The sequence below is a fragment of the Colobus angolensis genome, unplaced genomic scaffold (assembly GCF_000951035.1).
Source record: "Colobus angolensis palliatus isolate OR3802 unplaced genomic scaffold, Cang.pa_1.0 Scaffold252, whole genome shotgun sequence".
Taxonomy (NCBI): domain Eukaryota; kingdom Metazoa; phylum Chordata; class Mammalia; order Primates; family Cercopithecidae; genus Colobus; species Colobus angolensis.
Genome location: NW_012115733.1, coordinates 1,540,524 through 1,561,922, shown reverse-complemented (window position 1 = coordinate 1,561,922; position 21,399 = coordinate 1,540,524). Strand labels below are relative to the sequence as shown.

The window sequence follows — 21,399 nt, the reverse complement described above, 5'->3', positions numbered from 1 at the left end:
AGCACTTTTAGGACTTTTTGAAGCTCTGAGATGAAAGTGGATAGGTTTTCAAAATCATAATTAGTGTAAAAGGAGTTTGGGAAAGAACATGTGTTTGAGAGATGTGAACTGCTGGTTGCATCTTATAAATAACTCAGTTCCTCCCTGACAAAGGAAACAGCTGCGTTTTGTGCATAGGCAGCACTGAAATTACAATAGCATCAGGTAGTAGTATATTTGCTGGGTGTTTGTTCCCTGCAATCTCCTTGTTATTATTACTTGAGGATGAGAAAACCAAGTTTCAGTGAGGTGAGATTTATACTAGGTTCCCCAGCTAACAAATACTAGAAAAAGGCTTTAAACACAAGTCTTCTGACTGCCAAACCCAAGGCTCTTTCCTTCCTGGGATAGTTCTTATCCAGTAAAGGGAACCCTTCTATTTTTATTGGAAAAGAAGGGAGGTTGAGGAGAGGGGTGGATTTTTTCCCCAAACATGTTATTGTTAATCCAGCAATTATATAAGAATTTCACCTCTGAAATTTCTAAATGGTGTGACAGATGCCTTGCAGGATTTAAATCAATAAGGGGACTTCCCTAACTGGTTCATTTAACATCTACTGAATCCCTGCTCCATGTAAGAAGGCATTCCACTAGATTCCAGGGAGACACAAAAATGAATAAGACCCTTCTGTGCCCTCAAGGAGCATGCAGTGTTTTAGGGAAGCCAAGAACCTAGCAGTGGTTATAGTACAATAGCAAAGAAGGCAAGTGCCACTGAGGAGGCCTGCAAAGAATGTGTATGCTGTTGCTGTGAGGAGGGCAGAGTTCCTGCTGGCTCATAGAACCAGGGAAGGTGCTCTGGAATAGGGGCGTTTGAATTGGGCTGCAGTAGATAAGATTCAGATATGTAGTGAAGGGTATTTAAACCAGAGGAAATCGCAGGGTCTGAGACCTAGAGGTAGAAGCACTTGCATACATTTAGGAACCCACACATCATCCTATTTGCCTGGAGCACACGTCCTACTCCTGTGATCCCATACCGGAAGGGCAGCTAGTGATCAAAGACAAAGTTGAAAAGGAGGACAAGTATCACCTTTGGGAATGCTATTTTAAGTACAGATTTATTTTTGTTTTGTTGTGTTGTGTTTGTCTTTTAGGCGATTGCTTGGAATCATTACCAAAAAGGATGTGTTAAAGCATATTGCACAGATGGCGAACCAAGATCCTGATTCCATTCTCTTCAACTAGAATCATAGAGTTCTGGATATAAAGCAGGAAGGACATTACAGACCATGGATATGTTTTATTAACTGGGTACCCAAAACACATTTTCCATATTTGGATGGTGAAGTCACATTAGTGTCTTGTCTCTTTCCTACAAGTTAACCAGTTGCACTACATAATCTCTGGAAATTAATTTTCTCTTTAGGAGAAATTACAGTTAGGCTTCCGTGATGTTACATTAGGAAGATCTCATGAAAGAATAAATAAGATTGCTGTGGTTTAATTATATTTGTTTTTTTAAAGATTTTTTTAACTTAAAAAGTAGTTAGCCAATATGCAATCACTGAAAACTATGCAAGAAAAATTCCAGCCGTCCTGACCTATAACCTGTAGGAAACCAATGAAAAAGTCACTCTTTTGGGATCTAACTGTTGTTACTGGAAGACAAAGTGTAAACTAAGGGGCTTTGCTTTTTCAAACCAGAGAAGGAAAACCAGAAGGAAAAGAGTAATGGTATTTTCTAGACTGTGAAGATTCAGTTTAAATGTTATCCTTGTTCCTGTTACAATATTTAGCATTATTAGTTTGTTATGTGTGTATGTTTATGTTAATTTTAATTTTGATTATAAGACAATGCTGCTTTGGTGAATCTCTTCTAAATGAATTTAGAGAGATTGACTTTTATAGCTTGCTTGTTCCTGGTACTCTTTTGAAGTGCACAAAGATAAGTTATAGAGCTTTCTCCTTGTCTGCGAAAAGGGTAATTTTCCAGGTGGCATTTGTTAGCTGGTACACAAGGACTTTGCCATGAATTTGTTAGTAGCAAGGAATGATTTCTTCCAGCTTCCTTGAAATGAATAATTAGTAAACTTCTAAGCAAAGTCAATGAGTAGGAGTTTCACATTTTTGTGAGGTCCTAACTAATTCTCTTACCCAGATGCCACCTCCATGAATGATGGTGCTTTAGGCTTCTGGAATATGTAAGAACAGCAAAGGGAACCAAGTCTAGACTGCATACTGGTAAACCGGGGAAGATTCAGAACTGCATCTGCATCCTCATGCATTCCTTTGTAAAGACCGCCAGTACTAAAATAACTGGACACCTCATTGTACCTCCCAGCGATAAGTACGTGTAGCAGGCCAGTGTATTGTCTCCATGAGCATGAATTAGGCTTGGGATACTTCCAAATATATTCAAGGTGTTGGAACAGGATAGGCAGCTGTGACTCCTTCAAGAGTCCTTAGAATTCTAAATAAAATGCAGAGCCATCCTAAGACCCAGGAGTATGGACAAGGCCTGGTGACACCAAAGGTGCTTGTATCCAATTGAAAAGGTGCCTGTCTCAATTTCATACCACCTTTATTGCAGTTTAAAAAAAAATCACACTCTGGGGACACTTGGTGGAATTACAGAGCCACCATCATCATTCTAACCACTATTTCATTTTCTGTAATTTTACCTATGTGCAATTACTCCCCCTCCGTTCTGTTCCACTTCTTATCCTAGTACCAAATCCTCTGTTTGGGACTGAGCACTGCTCCTGGTTAATCATTCCTACTACAAAAAAATAACTCCCAGGCCTAGTTAAATTGTAAACCATGGCTCAGCAGTCTCACAACACATGGACCAGAGGTGACACACAGCCATTTTCTTTGCCATGTGGCCCCGTTGCTGCTGCCATGCCTCCATTTCCACACTGGATGCCTACGGCAGTGAGATTTCACTGCCGAGGTAAGAGTTCAGCCTGAATCATTTTATAGCTCTGTTCCTAGCACTTCCTACCATCCTTCCAGCCCAGAATCAGTGGTCATTCTGCATATTCCCACCAACCCTCTACCCCCAAACACTTCAGTGTACCTCATTTTAAGAGTTGCTGATCCCTGATTCTAGGACATTTTTACCCCTAGTTCTTATCTTTCCAAAATCTGAAATTCTTTTTTTGGCTCAGAACTGGGTAGCCAAGGGTTATTTTATTTTTATCTTTAAAATAATCAAGGCGGTCGCTAGAGTTTCTCCTTGTGAATAGATCACTCTAGCACTTTAGTGAAAAAGAAAAAATATCTCTGGGGTATGTTATATCATAGTCATGGCTCAGTAACTACGTATTTTGTCCTTTCCATGCCGCTGATTCTTTCATATGAGACTATTTGACTGACTACCCTGTATATTGTGTAGAAATCAAAGTCCTTATCTGTACATTTCTGGTCCAATACCTGTCTTATCAGTTGTCCTTCCCCACTAAAGTTTGCAAAACAGAAGATGTTACTATTTCTGGTATTTAATGACAATGAAAGGTTTGGTCATATTTCATAGTGCAGTAGGGATAAGGAGGGTGTCTTAAGTTTGCCTTTGTGTTTCTTCTAGGCTTTGTTCTTGATTTTAGACAGATGAGCCAGTGTTAAGGTGCTACTTCAGAGAATACATTCGAGAAATCAGATAACACTGTGCCAAGGTATACTTTGTAGATGCTAAGCACCGATTGGCCCTCCAGAGAATGACAATATCCCTTTGATACCTCACTCCTGATCAATCTCATTCATTAACTTCAGCTTCTCAGGAATCCTTGTAGCTTGTATGCTAGAAGTAGCTATAGTATATGGTATCCACTATACATCCAATCCTATGGTTTGGCTCAAAGTTTGGCTAATTGCAGCTAGAACTCTCAAATGCTAGCTCAGCACCTTGACACTCTAAGTTTCTTGTCTTGTGGAAAAGGAAAATGTTCTTTCTGCCATTGCCACTTTAACAGTAGGACATGCTTAAGCAACAAATACAGCCAGTATAGAGAGGACTGTCAGTAGCATCAAATGGCCACATACCTCAATGGCAGAAGACTAGATGGTTTGTGATTTAAAAATTAATGAGTCGAGATAAGACTATTTTGGTATTAAATGAGAAGATTGCCTGACACAAGGGAAGGGTTTACAAAAGAATGCCAATTAGTGTTTCAATGGAGTTAGGATTTTCCAAGGAAGAGTAGCTGGTAGCCATCCAGCCATAAAATGAATGAGAGTCTATAGATTTGTCAAAGTGAAACTACTATATTTTGTATCTTCAAATCTTCAATTTAAAGAATTTAAAGAACCTGAAACAGTTAATGCATGATTCATTATATTGAAGGGAAAAAACAGGGGACTGATAATACAAAATAATGGCAACTTTAAAGATCATTTCTACTTGGATGTTTGGTTAGAAACATATTCCAATGCTCTCCTCTTTCTCTGGCCACGGCATCCTGGCTCAGCCCAGCTATGGAGTAGAGGTGGTAAGATCCACAGAACAGATATCCTCTGGTAGATAAGCTGACATTGATGATACTTTGAATTTGCCAGCTGGTGAAGCAAACGATTAATTTGTGATTGAACTGAAAAGCAGTTGAATTGTTTTGGCACCAAAGGCTGAATCTAAACCCTTTACAGGAAGAGCAGAGCATAGTATATATTTCTTAGCAAATCTTCAATTCTGTTTGAACATGATGAAGTAACCAGGGCTTAGTGAGATCTAAGGCCATGAAGTAATTCACAACCAAGATCTTATGAATGCATTAAGGTGTGAGGGGGCAAATATGTTTTCAAAAACTTAGTGTGCAATAGAGTCCATTATAGAAATTAACCACTGCTGTATGTTTTAAGTAGTTCAATCACCTGTTGCAGTTCGGTCTTGATTTTCATTTATTTTGCTAGGTGATGAGTAGGAAGATGTACTTGTTATCCCACACTATCTCTTGTTTTGTTTTTTTTTTTAAAAAATAATGAACAGTGCAATCTTTGAAGTTGAGTTTTTAATAATGATGGCGAAGACAATGGTGAGAACTTGAAACAGCTAGCATATTTTATATTGCCAAAGTACTTACTAATGACTGACCACACTGTCTTGTGAGGAACTGGGTCCCCTACACTGGATCAGAGCCAAATGCAAGCCACCCATCAGTTCAGAGGAAGCAGGAGAACATCTTTTAGGTGGTGCACAGAACGTTGAGCTCTTAAAAACCCTGAGAAAAATTAGGAATTTGGAAAGTAAGTGGGAGGTAGAATATTGAGTCCTTTTAAAAAAAAAAAAAAAAAAGTAGATGTCTAAATATGTGGTCTGAACTTAAGTGTCCTAAAACCTTGTTTTTTTTTTTTTGAGAAGGAGTCTTGCTCTGTCGCCAGGCTGGAGTGCAGTGGTGCAATCTCAGCTCTCTGCAACCTCTGCCTCCTGGGTCCAAGCAATTCCCCTGCCTCAGCCTCCCAAGGAGGTGGGACTACAGGCACACACCACCATGCCCGGCTAATTTTTGTATTTTTAGTAGAGACGGGGTTTCACCATGTTGGCCAGGATGGTCTCGATCTCTTGACCTGGTGATCTGCCCATCTTGGCCTTTCAAAGTGCTGAGATTACTAGGCATGAGCTGCCGCACCCAGCCAAACCTTGATTTTTTTTAGCCACCTCTGGGATTGCCTGGGTTCCCTTTGGAGAAGAAACTAAAAGTTATGGCCATGGAAAAAGCCCTGGTAAGAAAATATTTGGATGGTGTAAGATGGTGGAAGGAAAGCCATCCCACACCCCTATAACATATGTTCTAGCATTTATAAACTGCTTGATCGTGTGCCACAAGGGGAAAAAAAGTCAAGTAATCCTCCAAAGGCCAGACTTTCTACGCAAATGAGTGGTTCAAAGCAGTGTTTGGCTCAAGGGCAGTCTAGTTTTATGGATAGGGCCGACCCAAGACATCTGCTCATGAAGAAATGTGGTATCTGTTGCCATTTCCTAAACTATAAGGTTTAGATAGATTGTCTTGAATTTTGATAGCAATTTTTTTAAAATATATATTTTTGCCTCCTCATATGTCCTTATTATATATGAAAAAAAAAAGAGTTCCTCAGATCAGAGCTCAAGAGCTGTGTCAATTTGAAGTTCAGTCGGTGTAGTTGTCCTGAGGTGATCGCTGACTCTGCTCTGTTTCATATTTCAGTTGCTTGCTCCAAGGAGAGAAGTTCTGAGAACAATGGCTGTTAGCAACTTTAAGTTACTCCCCAAACGTTTGCTGGCCACATTCTCATTTCTAAACATCTGGATCTGGGTAAAGGTTTGAATAGATGTAGGGAACAAAATTGGTTTTTCCATGGTGTAGTCTAATTTTGCCAAATCATCCAAGAAAGAAAGTATATGACGTGTGGAGTTTGCATTTCTTGGATGGGACCTATCAGATCACCCAGCCCAGTCTTGCAGTCATAAATTCCTACCTCTTAGTTCCTGCCAAAGGGCCTTCAGCCTCTGTGTGCACACTCATTGAATGAATGCTTTGCCTAAAATTTGGCCTTTTGAAGAAAAACAGCATGTAATAATATAAAAATATGAGAGTTAAAAAAGAAAAGATCTCTGCCTCTCCTCTCTCTGCCTCGTCCGCCTTGCCATTTGTCTTGTTCTCTTTCTCTCCCCACACCATGCCCTGAATTCAAATTTCTCTTTGTTTTATTACAGGCATGTTGTTTTGAATGTGGACTTTGTGGGAGGGAGATGATTGTTCTGAGAACAGAAACTGGAAGATACTTCTGAGTTGATGGGACCAACAGGGCTTTGCTCCTCTGTGAGGGCCAAATCCATTGATACTTGTCGGGGGTAATGAGGGCTTTAGCATCTCAAGGCAGACATATGAAGTATTTACTGCTAAACTGTATTACCTACTAGTTCAAATCTGTTGGAATTCAGGGGCAGTCTAAGATTTGGTGAGTGAAATGCCATCTGGCAAAATTGAGAAGAGGGTGTGGCCTGAGAGGGGAATGTTCAGCCTCAGTATCACATTAAGGGTACCTCAAAATACATGGACCTTCCAGCTTGTTCGTTTTCCTCCCTCCATTTCACTTTGTCCCCTCTTCTTCCTTTCTCTCCCATTGTCCTGCCTTTTTAGCACTCAGCTTTTTATATAAGTATGTATTTACTTTTTATTATGTATTTGGTCCTTTGGGACTATGTGATGATTAAGAATTTATTCCATTCAAGATTTTAAAATGATGTGTTTAATATTTTGTTCTCTTAAGCTGTCTTTTGAAGCTATGCTGCTAACCAGGTATAGGCCAGAAAGGAGGTGGCCCTGTCAGTACCTTGGTCACATCAGCTAAGGGGGACAGTGATGTCATGTGGGTGACTCTTCTTCATTTGACCAAGGCCAGCCTCCTGCTCTTACCTCTGCCCTTTCATTTCTGGCTATGGGAAAACTACTACCTGTTGGGTGAGCCAATGAGTCCAGGAAGATCAGAGGGGCTGGGTTACAGCCCATGGGCCACTATTTGAATTTCTCTGTAGTAAGCTCTTTGTAGGGCTGGCTCCAACTGCAGTAGCCAAAGAAAACCTGTCCGACTCGACATTTTAATGCCTGAGAGTTGGTGAAGGTTCAGCTGAAGCTAATGTCTAGACGTCAGCAGTAACTAGGCATCCAGAAAGTAGCTTCAACCAAAGCTAATAGAGCCCAAGTTTCTGCAGGAGGTTTGGTGCTGAGCTGTCCTAGAGCAGTTGTTTATCTGAGTGTTGCTATCCCTTAGCCATGCTTTCTTAGCTTTATTCTCGCCTGTTCCTAGGCATAGCCGGAACCAGAGCTATGGCTCATTGCTCGCTTTAGTCTACTCCCTAGTCATGTGGAACAACATAGTCTAAAAAGGAAGATGTGGACTGGGGAGTTAGGAGACCTGATTTCTATTCCCTATGCTTCTACTAACTTAGCCTCGAGATCTTAACCGCTCTGTGCCTCAGTGTTCCCATCTGCAAAATGGGGATAGTGTTAATTGCCCTACCTACCTCACAGGGTTGTTGTGAGGATAAACTGAGACAATGAATTCAAAGTATGTTGACAAGTAAGTGCTACGCAAATTGTAAGAAATGGAAACAATCATGTTAAAATTGCCTTTAACGGCAATGGAATGGACATTGGCAGAAGGGTTAATGGATTGTCCAGCCCTTTCTCTGTGTGGCTTAAACCCAGGTCGCCATTGCTTTATACATTTCCACTTAGCACAGATTTGTAATTATGCATGTAATAAAGCACAGCCTTATCCACCCTGGTGTCTGGTGTGTTTCTAAAGACCCTAAACTTGGTAGCTATTGATTTCTGATCAGAAAACCACAGGGGCAGAGTGGAAGGCTCAGGGGAGGGTAGCATAAAACACAACTGCAAACCCCTACTGGCAGGCCCACTGCTTAAAAAGGTTTATTAAATACTTATTTTCACATTTACAGACTCAGTAATACCCTTTACTGTCAGGAGGCAAATGAGAGGCAGCTTGCGTTTTTGGAGATGTTCCAGATACCCAGATACCTCATTCATTATGGCTACTTAAATGTTCCTGTCTCATACATTGGTGATACTTTCCTGATGATGTGAGAATTGGCTGGGAATTGTATTTTTCTCTCTCTTTGAGCTCTTAATGATGTAAGGTCGGGGGCTTTGACAGGCCTCTTGCCTACAGCTTCTTTGTACAAGGTGGAGGATGGGTGATCAAAACGGTCCTCCCATGAGTACTAGGATTCTTAGTACCCTCTTTATGGTGTATTGGGATTAAAATGTCTTCTGTGCGAAATCCTCTGAAGTTACCCTGTAGATTAAAGTGGGGTGAGCTATGGGGAGGTTCTTGTATCTGCAGACATTTTCATGCCTTGCTGGAACACGGAAAGCTACACTTTGAAGTACAGCTTTCCTACTTGCTCACTCTGTTTTTCCCGTGTCTGACTCCCCCACTCCCTCCTGCTCTTTGTTAGCCAGACAGTACTAGGAAGACAGTGTACCATGTGTCCAAGTTTTACTTTAAGAATTTCCCTAGTTAACATTTGATCACACTTGCACTGGTGTTGGCTTGATTTCTTGTTGCTACTGAGAACTTTAATGACTTTGGCCTAGTTGGTATCATTTCAGGAAGGACACCTCTATGTGAAAATGACTCCCTCATAAGCCTAAAATCCCATGAAATTTCAGTTATCGATGTTATTTGTCATTTTACTGTGCCCCTTCCGCACTACCGTCATTCCTGCCTCTAATCTCTATACCTTTTAAGAAATAGCAATACATCTGTTATCAGCTATCAACAACTTGCTCTGAATCAGAGTGTCATGTCTAGTCACTACAGAGCTCAGATAAAAGTTGCTTTGATGGAATATGAGATACAGACCTATCCATCATCTCTTACAGGCGCAGCCCAGAGAAAAAGCTGGAAATAACCACCAGATGTCAGTGCAATCATTAAAATACTGATGTGGCTGAGGTCTGGCCGGAGGGGAACTGTGTCTGAGGGGTAGGCAGGGCAGAAAGCATTAATTCATACGTGTAGCTAGGTGCTGGGAATGCAAAATTCAATCACATGAGTATTTCTTCCTTTATCGGACATTCTCTTAGTGTACATAATACACTTTATGCTTTTCTTACTGTTTTTAAAGAAACCAATCACAAGGCAGTCCCTGCCTGTGAGGAGCTTACTGTCCTGGTATCTGAAAGTTGTATTTTCTTTTTCAAAGCAATGTCCCAGGTGAAAACAATGAGGAAAGAAGGGCTCTTAATTCCTCCCTCAGTAGGGGTGGCCATATAATTTGCTTTATGCCTAGGGCACTTTTGACAGTGGGAGGGACAACAGGCATAAACTGGGACTCTCCCAGGGCAACCAAGAAGTACAGTGGTTCTGTTCCTCGGGGATCTTCAGCTCCTGTGCTTTGGACTCTAACTCCAGGCCTCCCAAGCTCCTTTCCTAGCATCTCAGGCTCTGCCCTCCCCTTGAGCTCCCAAGGCCCCTCCCCTGGACTCTCTTTCCTCCCTCATAATAAGCACTCTCAACTGCTACTGGGATATGGGATTAGAGAAATGCTCAAACAACCTCAAGTAAAAAATTCATATCTCAAAAACAAAAATAGAGCTCTGAGCAGAGAGCAACATTCAGGGTAAGAGGTTCACTGGTGCCTCCTCAAGCTGCCAGGTTGAGGATTTTCCATACCTATATGTTGCCCACTGCTAGTGTCTCTAAATCGACCATTTGAGCATCTTCACCCCAGAGGTTGCAAGTAGAAGCGAAGGTAGAGAAGATGGAAAAAGCACAGGATTTGATACCAGAGGACCTGGACTCAAGGTTTACTACCTTGAGGAATTGGCTACCTTTCTTTCTTTCTTTTTTTTTTTTTTTTTTATTATACTTAAGTTCTAGGGTACATGTACACAACGTGCAGGTTTGTTACATATGTATACATGTGTCATGTTGGTGTGCTGAGACAGAGTCTCACTATGTTGCCCAGGTTGGTCTACAAAGTCCTGGGCTCAAGCGATCCTCCCACCTCAGCCTCCCAAAGTGTTGAGATTACAGGCATGAGCCACTGACCAGCTACCCTCCTTGATGAAACAAAACTCAGGATCTCTACGTTTGGCCTTGGATAAACAATCTCCTCTTGAAAAGGGGCTTCTGCATCTCACAGTATGGCTTTGTGTTCCACAAGATTCTCCTTGCCTTGGAGGCAGTTTTCCCAGTTACCTCATTGGCCTAGGGGTGTGGTGGAGATCATCCCCTTTTTAATATTCTGGCTCAAGTGTGCCTCCAGAGCCCAGCTGAACTGAAAGTAGAACTTTTCATCTAAAAGTCTGGGAAAGATGAGACAGAGCCATCGTGATGTGCCATGAAATCAGCCCAGCTCACCCATATTGGTGGCTCCCAAACCTAGCTGTGCATCAGAATCATCTGGGTATTAAAAATGAGACTCCTGGACAGTTTGGCTTCAGACCTTGAGCTAGTATTTGGAAAACCCTGGAGGAGCATTCCAGGCTTCATCTCACCCTAAAGTCTTATCAGCCTCCTGTGTATGGGCACCATCTTAACACCTGCCACCACCTGAGAGAACTCATTGTCCTACTTGTTCACTATTGTATCCCAAGCATCAAGTGTAGTGCCTAGCACAGAGCAGGACCTCAGAGAATACAGTGCTTGCTGAACGCTGGCTGGCGGTGCAAAATAGGACTGCTTAGTTCCTGTTTCCTGCCTGGAGATATGTCTCTTACCTGGTCATATACCACCTTCTGGGCACACCACACTTACCCAGCCACAGGGGATTCTGATTCTTATATTACAAGTCACAACCTGATCATCACCACTGAAGTACAACCCTGTGTGGGTGATGGAGGGCATCTCTCTCCCACCAAAACGTTTCCCGACTATTTTTCCCTCTGAGACTCTGAACATGTCTCTAAATCAGGGCATCCCAGGTACACTCAAACAAGGCTTGTCATTTATGGTTTTCAAGAGGGACACACTCACTTTATTCCCCCCTGCTTCAACTCCCATTTGGCCACATCTGAGCCTGCAAAGACAGAAAACCCTTGCCCCAGAGATCACCCAGCCTGACAAAGTCACTTGTACCCCATCTGCCCTCACCTTGTCCTCGAGCATGATGCCTCTTGCTAGTTCTAGTTACAAAATAAAAACTCCCTTGTCTATAAGTGGTAAACAGATATGGCTGTGTGTATGTAGAAATGAGGGTTGTCTTCCTTAGCAATAATATACCGGAAGTGCTTTATTACACATCCTTGAACTTTACTACAATCCTGCGATATAGGCAAAATATGAAGAAACCAAGACTTGGTTGTGATTTGCTCAGTAACCCAGAGGCAGGAAGTGATGTAACAGAAACTGGAACTCAATGTCTTTGACCCCAAGCCCAATGATCTACTACTAATTTTGTGGCTTAGTGCTCCTGTTCATCCTGAACATTTTCAGGCCAATTTATGGGAAGAAGGTAACAGAAGCTTGCCTGGTGAAGTTGGGCAGTTGGCCTAGTGTTAGAAATTTGCTGTGGGTAAGAATCTGCATAGAGACATATAGATGATTAGAAACAATTCTAGGAAGGGGACCTCCAAAGAGATTTCTTTTAAAATGTGAATGTGAAGAAATTGAGAAGCGGGAATGGATAGGGGATGAGGAGCAGTGTCTGGAGTCCTGTATTAATTTGTCTCCCTTAGTATTACTTGGAGTTTTACCAAGAGCTTGTATGACTTTTCTTATTTTTTAGAAGTAAAGATGCAGGAAAGAAAATAATATTTTTGTATGTGATTATAAGGATGTGTTCATCTCATCAATTGGAAGCTAAATTTGTTTTTCCTATGAACTAATGATGAACAATGAAAACTAAAGCCTCAGGTCCAGTAAGTGGATGTTATGACGAGAATTTCCATCCCTAGCAGGGGGGCCATATGACTCATGCAGGCATCAGGGGCTGTTTTCTCTCATAATCTAACACAGCAGCCAGAATTATCCTTTTAAAACATTAATCAGATCATGTCACTTGCCGTATTTGAAACCTCTTGGTGACTTCCCATGATATCCAAGGCAAATCCAACCCCTTCCCCTGGTCTCTGAGGTTTTCCATGTCTTGCATGTGGTATGGCTTGCTAACCTGATGTGTTGAAGTGTGTCCTCCAAAAATTCATGTTGAAGTCCTCATTATCTCAAAATGTGACCTTATTTGGAAACAGTGTTGTTGCAGATGTAATTAAGTTAGAATGAGGTCATACTGACGTAGGGTGGGCCCCTAATTCAATATGACTGTTGTCCTGATAAGAAGGGGAAATTTGGATGCACGGAGAACGTCATGTGAAGATGAAGGCAGAGATGGGGTGATGCTTCTACAAGCCAAAGAACTGCAAAGATCACCAAAAATCCACCAGATGCTGGGGGAGAGGCATGAGACAGATTCTCCCTCCCAGCCCCCAGAAGGAACCGACTCTGCTGACACCTTGATCTTGGACTCGTAGCCTCCAGAACCGTGAGAGAGTACATTTCTCTTGTTGAAGCCCCCAGTTTATGGTACTTTGTTATAGCAGCCCCAGCAAACTAACACGCCTCCTCTTGCCACTCACCCTCTTCTCTCACTTGCCCCCAGCACAGTATCTTTTTTTTTTCTTTTCAGTTACACACATACACCAAGTTTATTCCACCCCAGGATCTTTGCACTGTATGTTTTAGTTTTCTTAAATGTACTTCCCCCAGACCTTCACATGACTGGCTCCTTCTTGTCAAACAATTTAAATGTCTTTTCTTACAGAGGGCTTCCCTGACCGCCCCCCCACCCCCAGCCATTTTTAATTGCATCATGCTCATGTTTTTCTTTGGAGAAGTCATCATTATCTGGTATTTTCTTGTTTGTTTATAGTATATCTTCCCCAATTACCATGTAAGTTCCATAGGCTTTTTGTTTGTTTGTTTCAGAAATGGGGTCTTACTGTGTCACCAAGCTGGAGTGCAGTGGAGTCATAGCTCACTGCAGCCTCCAACTCCTGGGCTCAAGCAATCCTCCCACCTCAACTTCCAGGTAGCTGGGACTGGACTGTGGGAGTGAGCCACCACACCCTGCTAGTTCCATAGGTTTTTTTTTCACCCTTGTATCCCCAGATTCTACTTAGACTTACGAGACACACTATAAACATTAGAAATATGTATTGAGTGAATGGGAAGAATTCTTCACTGACAGGCTCATTCATTAAACATTTATTGAGTCTCTGCTATTTGGCAGCTACTATGATAGAAATTGACGTACAAAGTCTAATAAGATAGGGCTCCTGCCCTTTGACTTCCTAAAAGGCTGTGGCTCCTGCCAGGTTCCAATACTGGTGTAGTAGAAAGAGCATGGGCTTTGGAGTCTGACAGGCCTAAGTTCATATCCTAGCTCTGCCACTTACTAGCTGTGTGGTCTGGGCAAGGCACCTAACCTCTCTGTCTCAATTATCTCTTCTGCCAAATGGAGATACCCAGAGAACTGTGGTAAGAAATAAATGAGATATGTAATGTGTGTGAAAAGCTTAGCAGTGCCTGGTTGGTACCCAGTAGGTTCTCAAAAAAGGGAATTTCCCTTTCTACTCCCCTCTAGTGAGATAACCAAAGCCCCTCTTCTCACAGCTGTCTGCCTCTGTGGAGGAAATTAGCAGTTCTCCAGGACAGCAGTAGAAATAATTTGGCCTGAGGGGAGCCCCCGGCTTACTCCAGTGCTCTTATCAGGGATCCCTGAAGAGCCATTCAGGTGGAGGTGCCCCATGTTGGAAATAAACACCCAGTGTATTTCTCTTCATGCTCCATATATGAGGTAGCCATTCATTCATTCATTTGTTCATTCATTTATTCGGCAGCTATTTATTGAATGTATATTCTATTCTAGGCACGGTGCTAAGTGCTAGGAATATAGCAGCAAATAACAACACAGACACGGGCCTCGTCTTCACAGTACTTGCAGTCTAGTGAAGTTTTTGTTGATTTGTTTTCCCTATATGCCTCCAGTAAATATTTATTGGGCCTGGCAGTTCTAGGCTTTCTCTAGCTTGAGAAAATGGTGACTATGGCAACAAGACTTTTATCATACCACTATCAGCCGTTGCCCCAGATGACCAAGTGGCCCTGGATCTGGCGCAGGCAGACAGAAAATGTTTGTCCTTGGAGTTTTACAGGCTTAGGAACTCTCTGCAATTTATTCTTAAAAGTTCTACATATTGAGTGCTCTGTTTCAAGCACTAGACTTCTTGCTTCACATCCATGGTTTTGCTTAATCCCCCACAACAACATTGAGAAGTAGATACTGTTATTAAACCCGTTTATGTCAGATAAAGAAAGGGAAGTGTATGCCAGCGGGTAGGTGAAGTGACTTTCTCTGGGTCACACAGATAGTAAGTGGTGAGGTGACATTCAAGTCCAGAGCTGTATGACTCCTGACTCGTTTTCTACAATACCACAACGTTTCCGATGTTTCCACAGGATATTTCTGCAAAGGAAGCATTACACAGGGCTGATTTGCTGGAACCTAGGAGAGCCCTTGAAAGAAAAAGTAAAGGCCAATCACACTCAGTTTATAGATGGGAATCCTCAAGTTTCCATATCTTCTTGTATTAGTTATCTGGTACTGTGTAACACTCTTACCACAAACTTAGCAGCTTTAAACAACACACAATTATTACTTCACAGTTTCTGTGGGTCAGGAGTCTTGGCATGGCTTAGCTGGGTCCCCCAGAAGGCTGCAGTCAAGGTGTCGGTCAGGGCTGTTCTCTCATCTGAGGCTCAACTGGGTAAGAATCCACTTCGAAGCTCATATAATTGTTGGTAGCATTAAATTCCTTGTGGGCTACCAGACCAAAGGCCTCAGTTCCTAGCTCACTGTTGACCAGTTGCCACTGTCAGTTTCTTGCTGTATTAGTCGGGGTTTTCCAGAGAAAAAGAACCCCTAGGATGTGTATATGTGTGTGTGTGTGTGTGTGTGTGTGTGTGTGTGTACATATGCATGTGTATATCGAGAGATTTATTTTAAGGAATTGACTCATGTGATTATGGAAGTTGGCAAGTTCAAAATCTTCATGGTGGTCTGGCAGGCTGAAGACCCAGAGAAGAGCTGGTGTTGCAGTTCAAGTTCAAAGGCCATGCACTGGCAGAATTCATTCTTGCTCTGGGGAGGTCAGGATTTTGCTGTATTCAGGCTTTCAACTGATTGGGTGAGGCCCACCCTCATTAAGAAATCTGCTTTACTCAAAGCACATTGATTTAAATGTTAGTCTCATCTAAAACCACCCTCACAGAAACATCCAGAATAAACTTTGATCAAATATCTGGATACCATAACATAGCCAAATTGACACATAAAATTAACCATCATTACATTAGTGTAATGTGGAAAACTAAAAAAAAAAAAAACATTAACCATCATGCTTGTCATAGTGGACCTCCCCAACATGACCACTTGCTTCATCAAAGTCAGCAAGGAAGTGAGTCTCCTAACAAGAGACACCTTGCAAGATTATGTAACATAATCACAGAAGTGACATCTTGCCCACACTCAAGGGGAGAGGGATTACACAAGAGCATGAATTCCAGGAAGCAGAGCTCACACAGGCCACGTTAGAGTCTTTCTGCCACAGTCTACTCCTTGACTTCCAATGATTCATGTCTCTCTCACACACAAAATACATTTATTTCTTTCTCAATATTCCTCAAAATCTCATCCCATTGTAGCATCTGCTTAAAGTCTAGAATCTCATGATCTAAATCAGTTCCAGCTATAGATGCAGTCTTTTAGGCAAAATTCTTCTCAATTTGTTGATCTGTAAAATGAAAGAGACATGTAATCTACCTCCCATAAAACCAACATAAAATGATGGGAAGGCTTAAGATAATTGCTATAGACATTTCCATTTGAAAAGGAGGGGGAAAATGGGAGGCATGCAAGACTCACTTGTCCATGACAATTCTGAAATCCAGCTGGGCAAATGCTGGGTGTTCCTTCATTAGTTCTTAAGTCCTGTTTGGTCTCTTAGTTCTGCCTTCTGAATTGTCCTTCCTTTTCCATGAAAGGTAGCCCATGTTTGCAGCTAAGTAGTTTATCAGACTGCTCCCTGCCAGTAGAATTTTGGGGGTCCAGCAGCTATCTTTAATTTTGTATGCTGTCTCCATCCAAGCTAACAGTGTTTCTGCTTAAATAACTTCCTCCAAAACTTTGAATCTTCAGTGGATTTAACTGGAGTTTGCTCCCTTAGAAAAAGACATACCCACAGATCTGTTCAAGATAGGCCCTTCTTTACTTTGGACTCCTTCTGCGTGGCTTAGGTACACAACTCTTATGCATCCTGAGAGGCCTTATTGTTTGAGAGGTTCTTGGAGTCACACCTTTAATCTCTCGAAAGGGCCCTTTGTGTGACTGAATACCACTCTGATCCTTTGATCTTTCTGAGATTTTAACAAAAGCTTGCCCAGTTGCTGTTGACTTTTTTCTCTATGCCATGCTTTCCTAACAGTGCTTGGAAGCCATTTCTGAATTTTAGCATATTTTGCCATCTGGAGAGGCTGAGAATCAAGTACTGATTTCTTTTTGGTTTAAAAGTGCTTCCCTCAATTTATGTCTCTCCTCTCACATTTGACTATAAGCATCAAGAAAAAACCAGCCCACAGCTTCAACACTTTGCTTGGAAATCTTGTTGACTAAATAACCACATTCATCACCTACACTCTACTTTCCACGTAATCACAGGCAACAGTTTCAGTAAGCGTTTTTCCACTACTTAACAAGGAGCCCCCATAGCCCTGTGCCTGCCACATGGTACGTGCTTAATAAATTTTACTATTGCTATTACAACATACATAATGGGAAACAGTAACACCTATCTTATGAAATGGTTGTGAGAATTTCATGAGATTATGTGTGAAGCTGTCTGACATATAGTAGGTGCTGTAAACCAAAAATAAAATTCTAAGCCCCCCAACCATTTGAATGGACCCCTCTTCTCAGCCAAGGGCATTCCAAAATTAACCTGAAAAACTAGTTCAGGCCATGATGGGAAGGGGAAGTTGGATATACCTTATTATTCCTTCCTTCCTTTGGAATTCAGGCACAGCTGACCAGCCCTAACATCAACACAGAGACCTTAAGTCTGATGGAACAGACTCTTTAAGTCTGATAAGAAACATTTACAATCTATTCTCTCTGAAGCCTGCTACCTGGAAGCTTCATCTGCAAGACAAAACCTTGATCTCTTCAACCCCCTATCATAACCTAGACATTCCTTTCTATTGATTCCAGGTCTTTAGATAATAATCAATTGCCAATCAGAAAATCTTTGAATTCACCTATGACCTGGAAGCCCCTGCTTCCAGTTGTCCTACCTTTCTGGACTGAACCAATGTACATCTTACATGTATTGATGGATGTCTTATGTCTCCATAAATATATAGAACCAAGTTGTAGCCCTACCACCTTGAGCACATGTTGTTAGGATCTCCTGAGGCTGTGTCATGGATATGTCCTTAACCTTGGCAAAACAAACTTCTAAATTGATTGAGACTTGTCTCAGGTGTAAACTTTTTGGTTTACAGTATGCATATCCCTTCCCTTTCCTTCTGTCATGAGCTGAATGTTTGTGCCTCACCAAAATTTATATGGCAAAGCCCTAACCTCCATTGTGGCTGTATTTGGAACAAAGAAAGAATTAAGGTTAAGTAGGATCATAGGATGGGGCCCTTGATATAATAGGATTAGTGTTCCTATAAGAAGAGACATCAGAGTATATGCTCACTCCTCACTCTTATGTTCTCTCTCTCTCCCCCTCACCCCCATGGAGGCACTGAGAAAGTCCACATGAGGATGTAGTGCAACTGTCCAGTAGGTTCTTCTTCCCTGCTACTCAGATAGAGTCAATTTATCAAGACAGGGGAATTACAATAGAGAAAGCATTTAATACAAGTAGAGCCAGCTAAATGGAAGACCAGAGTTTTATTATTACTCAAATAAGCCTCCTCAAAAATTTGGAGGCTAGGGTTTTTCAAAGACAGTTTGGAGGACAGGGGTGTGAAAAATGGTCCTTGTGTGCAGAGTCTGCTTCTGGGTGAGGGCCACAGGACTGGTTGAGGGTCAGTGTGGGGCCATCCAGTTATCAGAAAAGCAAAAGCCTGAAGGGACATTTTAAAAAGCCAATTTTAGGTTCTACAATAGTAATGTTAATTACAGGAGTAATTCAGGAAGTTGCAAATCTTGTGACCACCAGAAATCTGGTTGCCTTTCATTTGTTTTACAAAAGTGGTTCAGTTTTTGGGAAGAGCTGTTGTCATTTAAACTATAAATTTCTCCCAAAGTTAGATTGGCCCATGCCTAGGAATAACCAAGGGCAGTTTGGAGGTTAGAGGCAAGATGGAGTTGGTTAGATCGAATCTCTTTCACTGTCATAATTTTCTTACTGTTATAATTTTTGCAAAGGTGGTTTCTGTAGTGAGAAGATAGCCATCTATAAGCCAAGGAGAGAGCCCTCATCAGAAATAAACTTTGCTAGCACCTTGGTCTCAGACTTCAAGCCTCCAGGACTCTAAGAAAATAAATTCCAGTTATTTAGGTCACCTAGCCTATGATATTTGGTTTCGGCAGCATGAACAGACTAAGACACCTTCTTTGGGTGAAGCCATTATAATCTGCAGATCAAAACCCACTCTTCTCAGTTTGCAGCTGCTCAACAGATGGCATCGGGACACCTGGAAACAACCTGCATTTACAAACAATTGTGGTCATTTTTCTCTGATTATAAAATAAACATATTGGGCCAGGCAGGGTGGCTCATGCCTATAATCCCAGCACTTTTGTAACGGGTGGAGGGTGTCCATGTTCTTGGCGTCTTGAACAAAGAATTGGAAAAAATGCACAAACAAAGCAAGGAAAGAATGAAGCAACAAAAGCAGAGATTTCTCGAAAATGAAAGTACATTCCATAGGGTGGGAACGGGTCTGAGCATAGAGGTACAGAATTTTCTGGGGTTTAGATACCCTTTAGAGGTTTCCATTGGTTACTTGGTGTATGCCCTGTGTAAATGAACAGGATATTTTCTGTCATAGGTAAAGTGTTTCCATTTGATTTAGTTCTAGGAAGTCCATAGGTTCCTTGCCTCCAGGCCCTGTTCTCCTGCCTCTCTTTGGGAGACCAAGGTGGAAGGACTTGTTGAGTTCAGGAGTTTGAGACCAGCCTGGGTAACACAGTGAGACCTTGTCTCTACTAAAAATAAAAAAAATTAGCCGGGTGTGGTGGTACACAGTGGTAGTCCCAGCTACTCAGGAGGCTGAGGCAGGAGGATCACTTGAGCCTGGGAGGTCAAGGCTGCAGGGAGCCATAATCATGCCACAGCACTCCAACCTGGGCAACAAAGTGAGACCCCATCTCAAAAAAAATAAAAATAAAAAGTTGGTTCATTGTAAGAAAAAATTAGAAATTTTTGAAGAAAAGTTCTAAAAGGCTTCAAAATCATTGTGAAGAAAGTAAAATTACCTGCAGTTCCTTCACTCAGAGATGCCATGGTTAATATTTGGGTAAATTTATTTTTATTATTTTTCTATATATGACAGTGTATACACACACACAAATAGAATTGGAATAATGCTGAACCATAGTGCCTTATATTCTTTTTTCCTCTCATTTAACATTTCTTGGAGCGAATTGCTTTCCACAGATGTCTTTTCCTTCAGAATGATTTCTCCCCTGGGCTTTTGACTTCCTGATCTCTAGCCTATTTTGAGCCAGCTCCAGCCTGTTTCAGGACCTGGCTCTAAGCCCAAAGGAGCTTTGCCCTTGTAGACTTTCCCCAGGCCATGTGACTTTCTCAGTAACTCTGTTTTCACCTGCAAACTCCCTCAGGAGGGTGAGAGGAAATGATGGCTGTGGGGAGCAGGTAGAAGAAGTGAACTAGAACCTGTGACGCCCACAAATCACAGAGTCAAGTTCTCCTTTACTAAAGCACAGCAGTAGAACCCAAACCATAGGCTGTATGATTTGCGTGGAGGGAGAAAGGGAATGCAAATCGACTCTGGGATGATGACAAAAGTCTGAGATTAATAATGATCCAATGAGAAAGGCCAAAAGTGAGGCACCAAATAATACCCTAGCTGTGATTTCAACTTCAGCAAAAATATGCATGGGTTACACAAAAGTGGGACTGTAGTGCTCTGAACTTCTTGAGGAATGGTGGCATTAACATTCCATTGTGTTTTCCATCTCATTAAATATTCTTTGAAAGAATGACTTTTTTAAAAACAGAATAACTTTTAAAAGGCAGCCTGCTTTTCACATTAAGAATGACAGAAAATAAATAATACAGAACATCTCAAAGAAATAATGCAATTGGAGCTTCAAGTGGTGGAGGGTGTATTTGAAGTCCGAGCTACAGGAAGGGACCTGAGGGTGAGGGCACTTTAAAACACCAACGGCAGGGGAGCGGGGCAGGAAAAGGGCATGTAAAGAGGGTGTTTGATCTGATTTTACCAAACTCTCTGAAAATCAGTGAGATCTTAGCTGGCAATACAGTATAGCGATTATAACCTGTGGCCTCTGAAGTCAGATATACTGCATTGAAAACATGACTCCAATACTTAATAGCTTTGTGAACTTGGGCTAGTCAATTAAGCATCCATGCCTCATTTTCCTCATGTATTAAATGGGGATGATAATAGTACCTGCTTTATAGGCTTGTTGTGAGGCTATAGATATTTCTGAAGGTTACATGAAATAATATCTGGAAAGTAATTAGTATAGTACCTGAGACAATGTTAAGTGCTCAATCAATGTTAACGTTAACTATCAGCATCATCACTACCCGTGTTACAAAAGTAATAGTTTTTTTTTTTTTTTTTTTTGAGACAGGGTGTCGTGTCACCCAGGCTGGAGTGCAGTAGTGCAATCATGGCTCGCGGCAGCCTCGACCG

The 21,399-nt window shown here is 41.7% G+C and overlaps 1 protein-coding gene across 3 annotated transcripts in view; it reads left to right on the top strand.

The window, feature by feature from the left end:
* The window catches only part of CLCN5 (chloride channel, voltage-sensitive 5), a 167,627-nt gene extending 159,389 nt beyond the window's left edge, over window positions 1-8,238 (top strand). For all 3 annotated transcript variants that reach the window (XM_011946640.1, XM_011946641.1, XM_011946642.1), the window contains one exon: window positions 1,137-8,238. In XM_011946640.1, coding sequence (XP_011802030.1) covers window positions 1,137-1,227 — 91 coding nt within the window. In that variant the 3' untranslated portion in view covers window positions 1,228-8,238. The remainder of the gene's footprint in view (window positions 1-1,136) is intronic.
* Window positions 8,239-21,399: the final 13,161 nt, after the last annotated feature.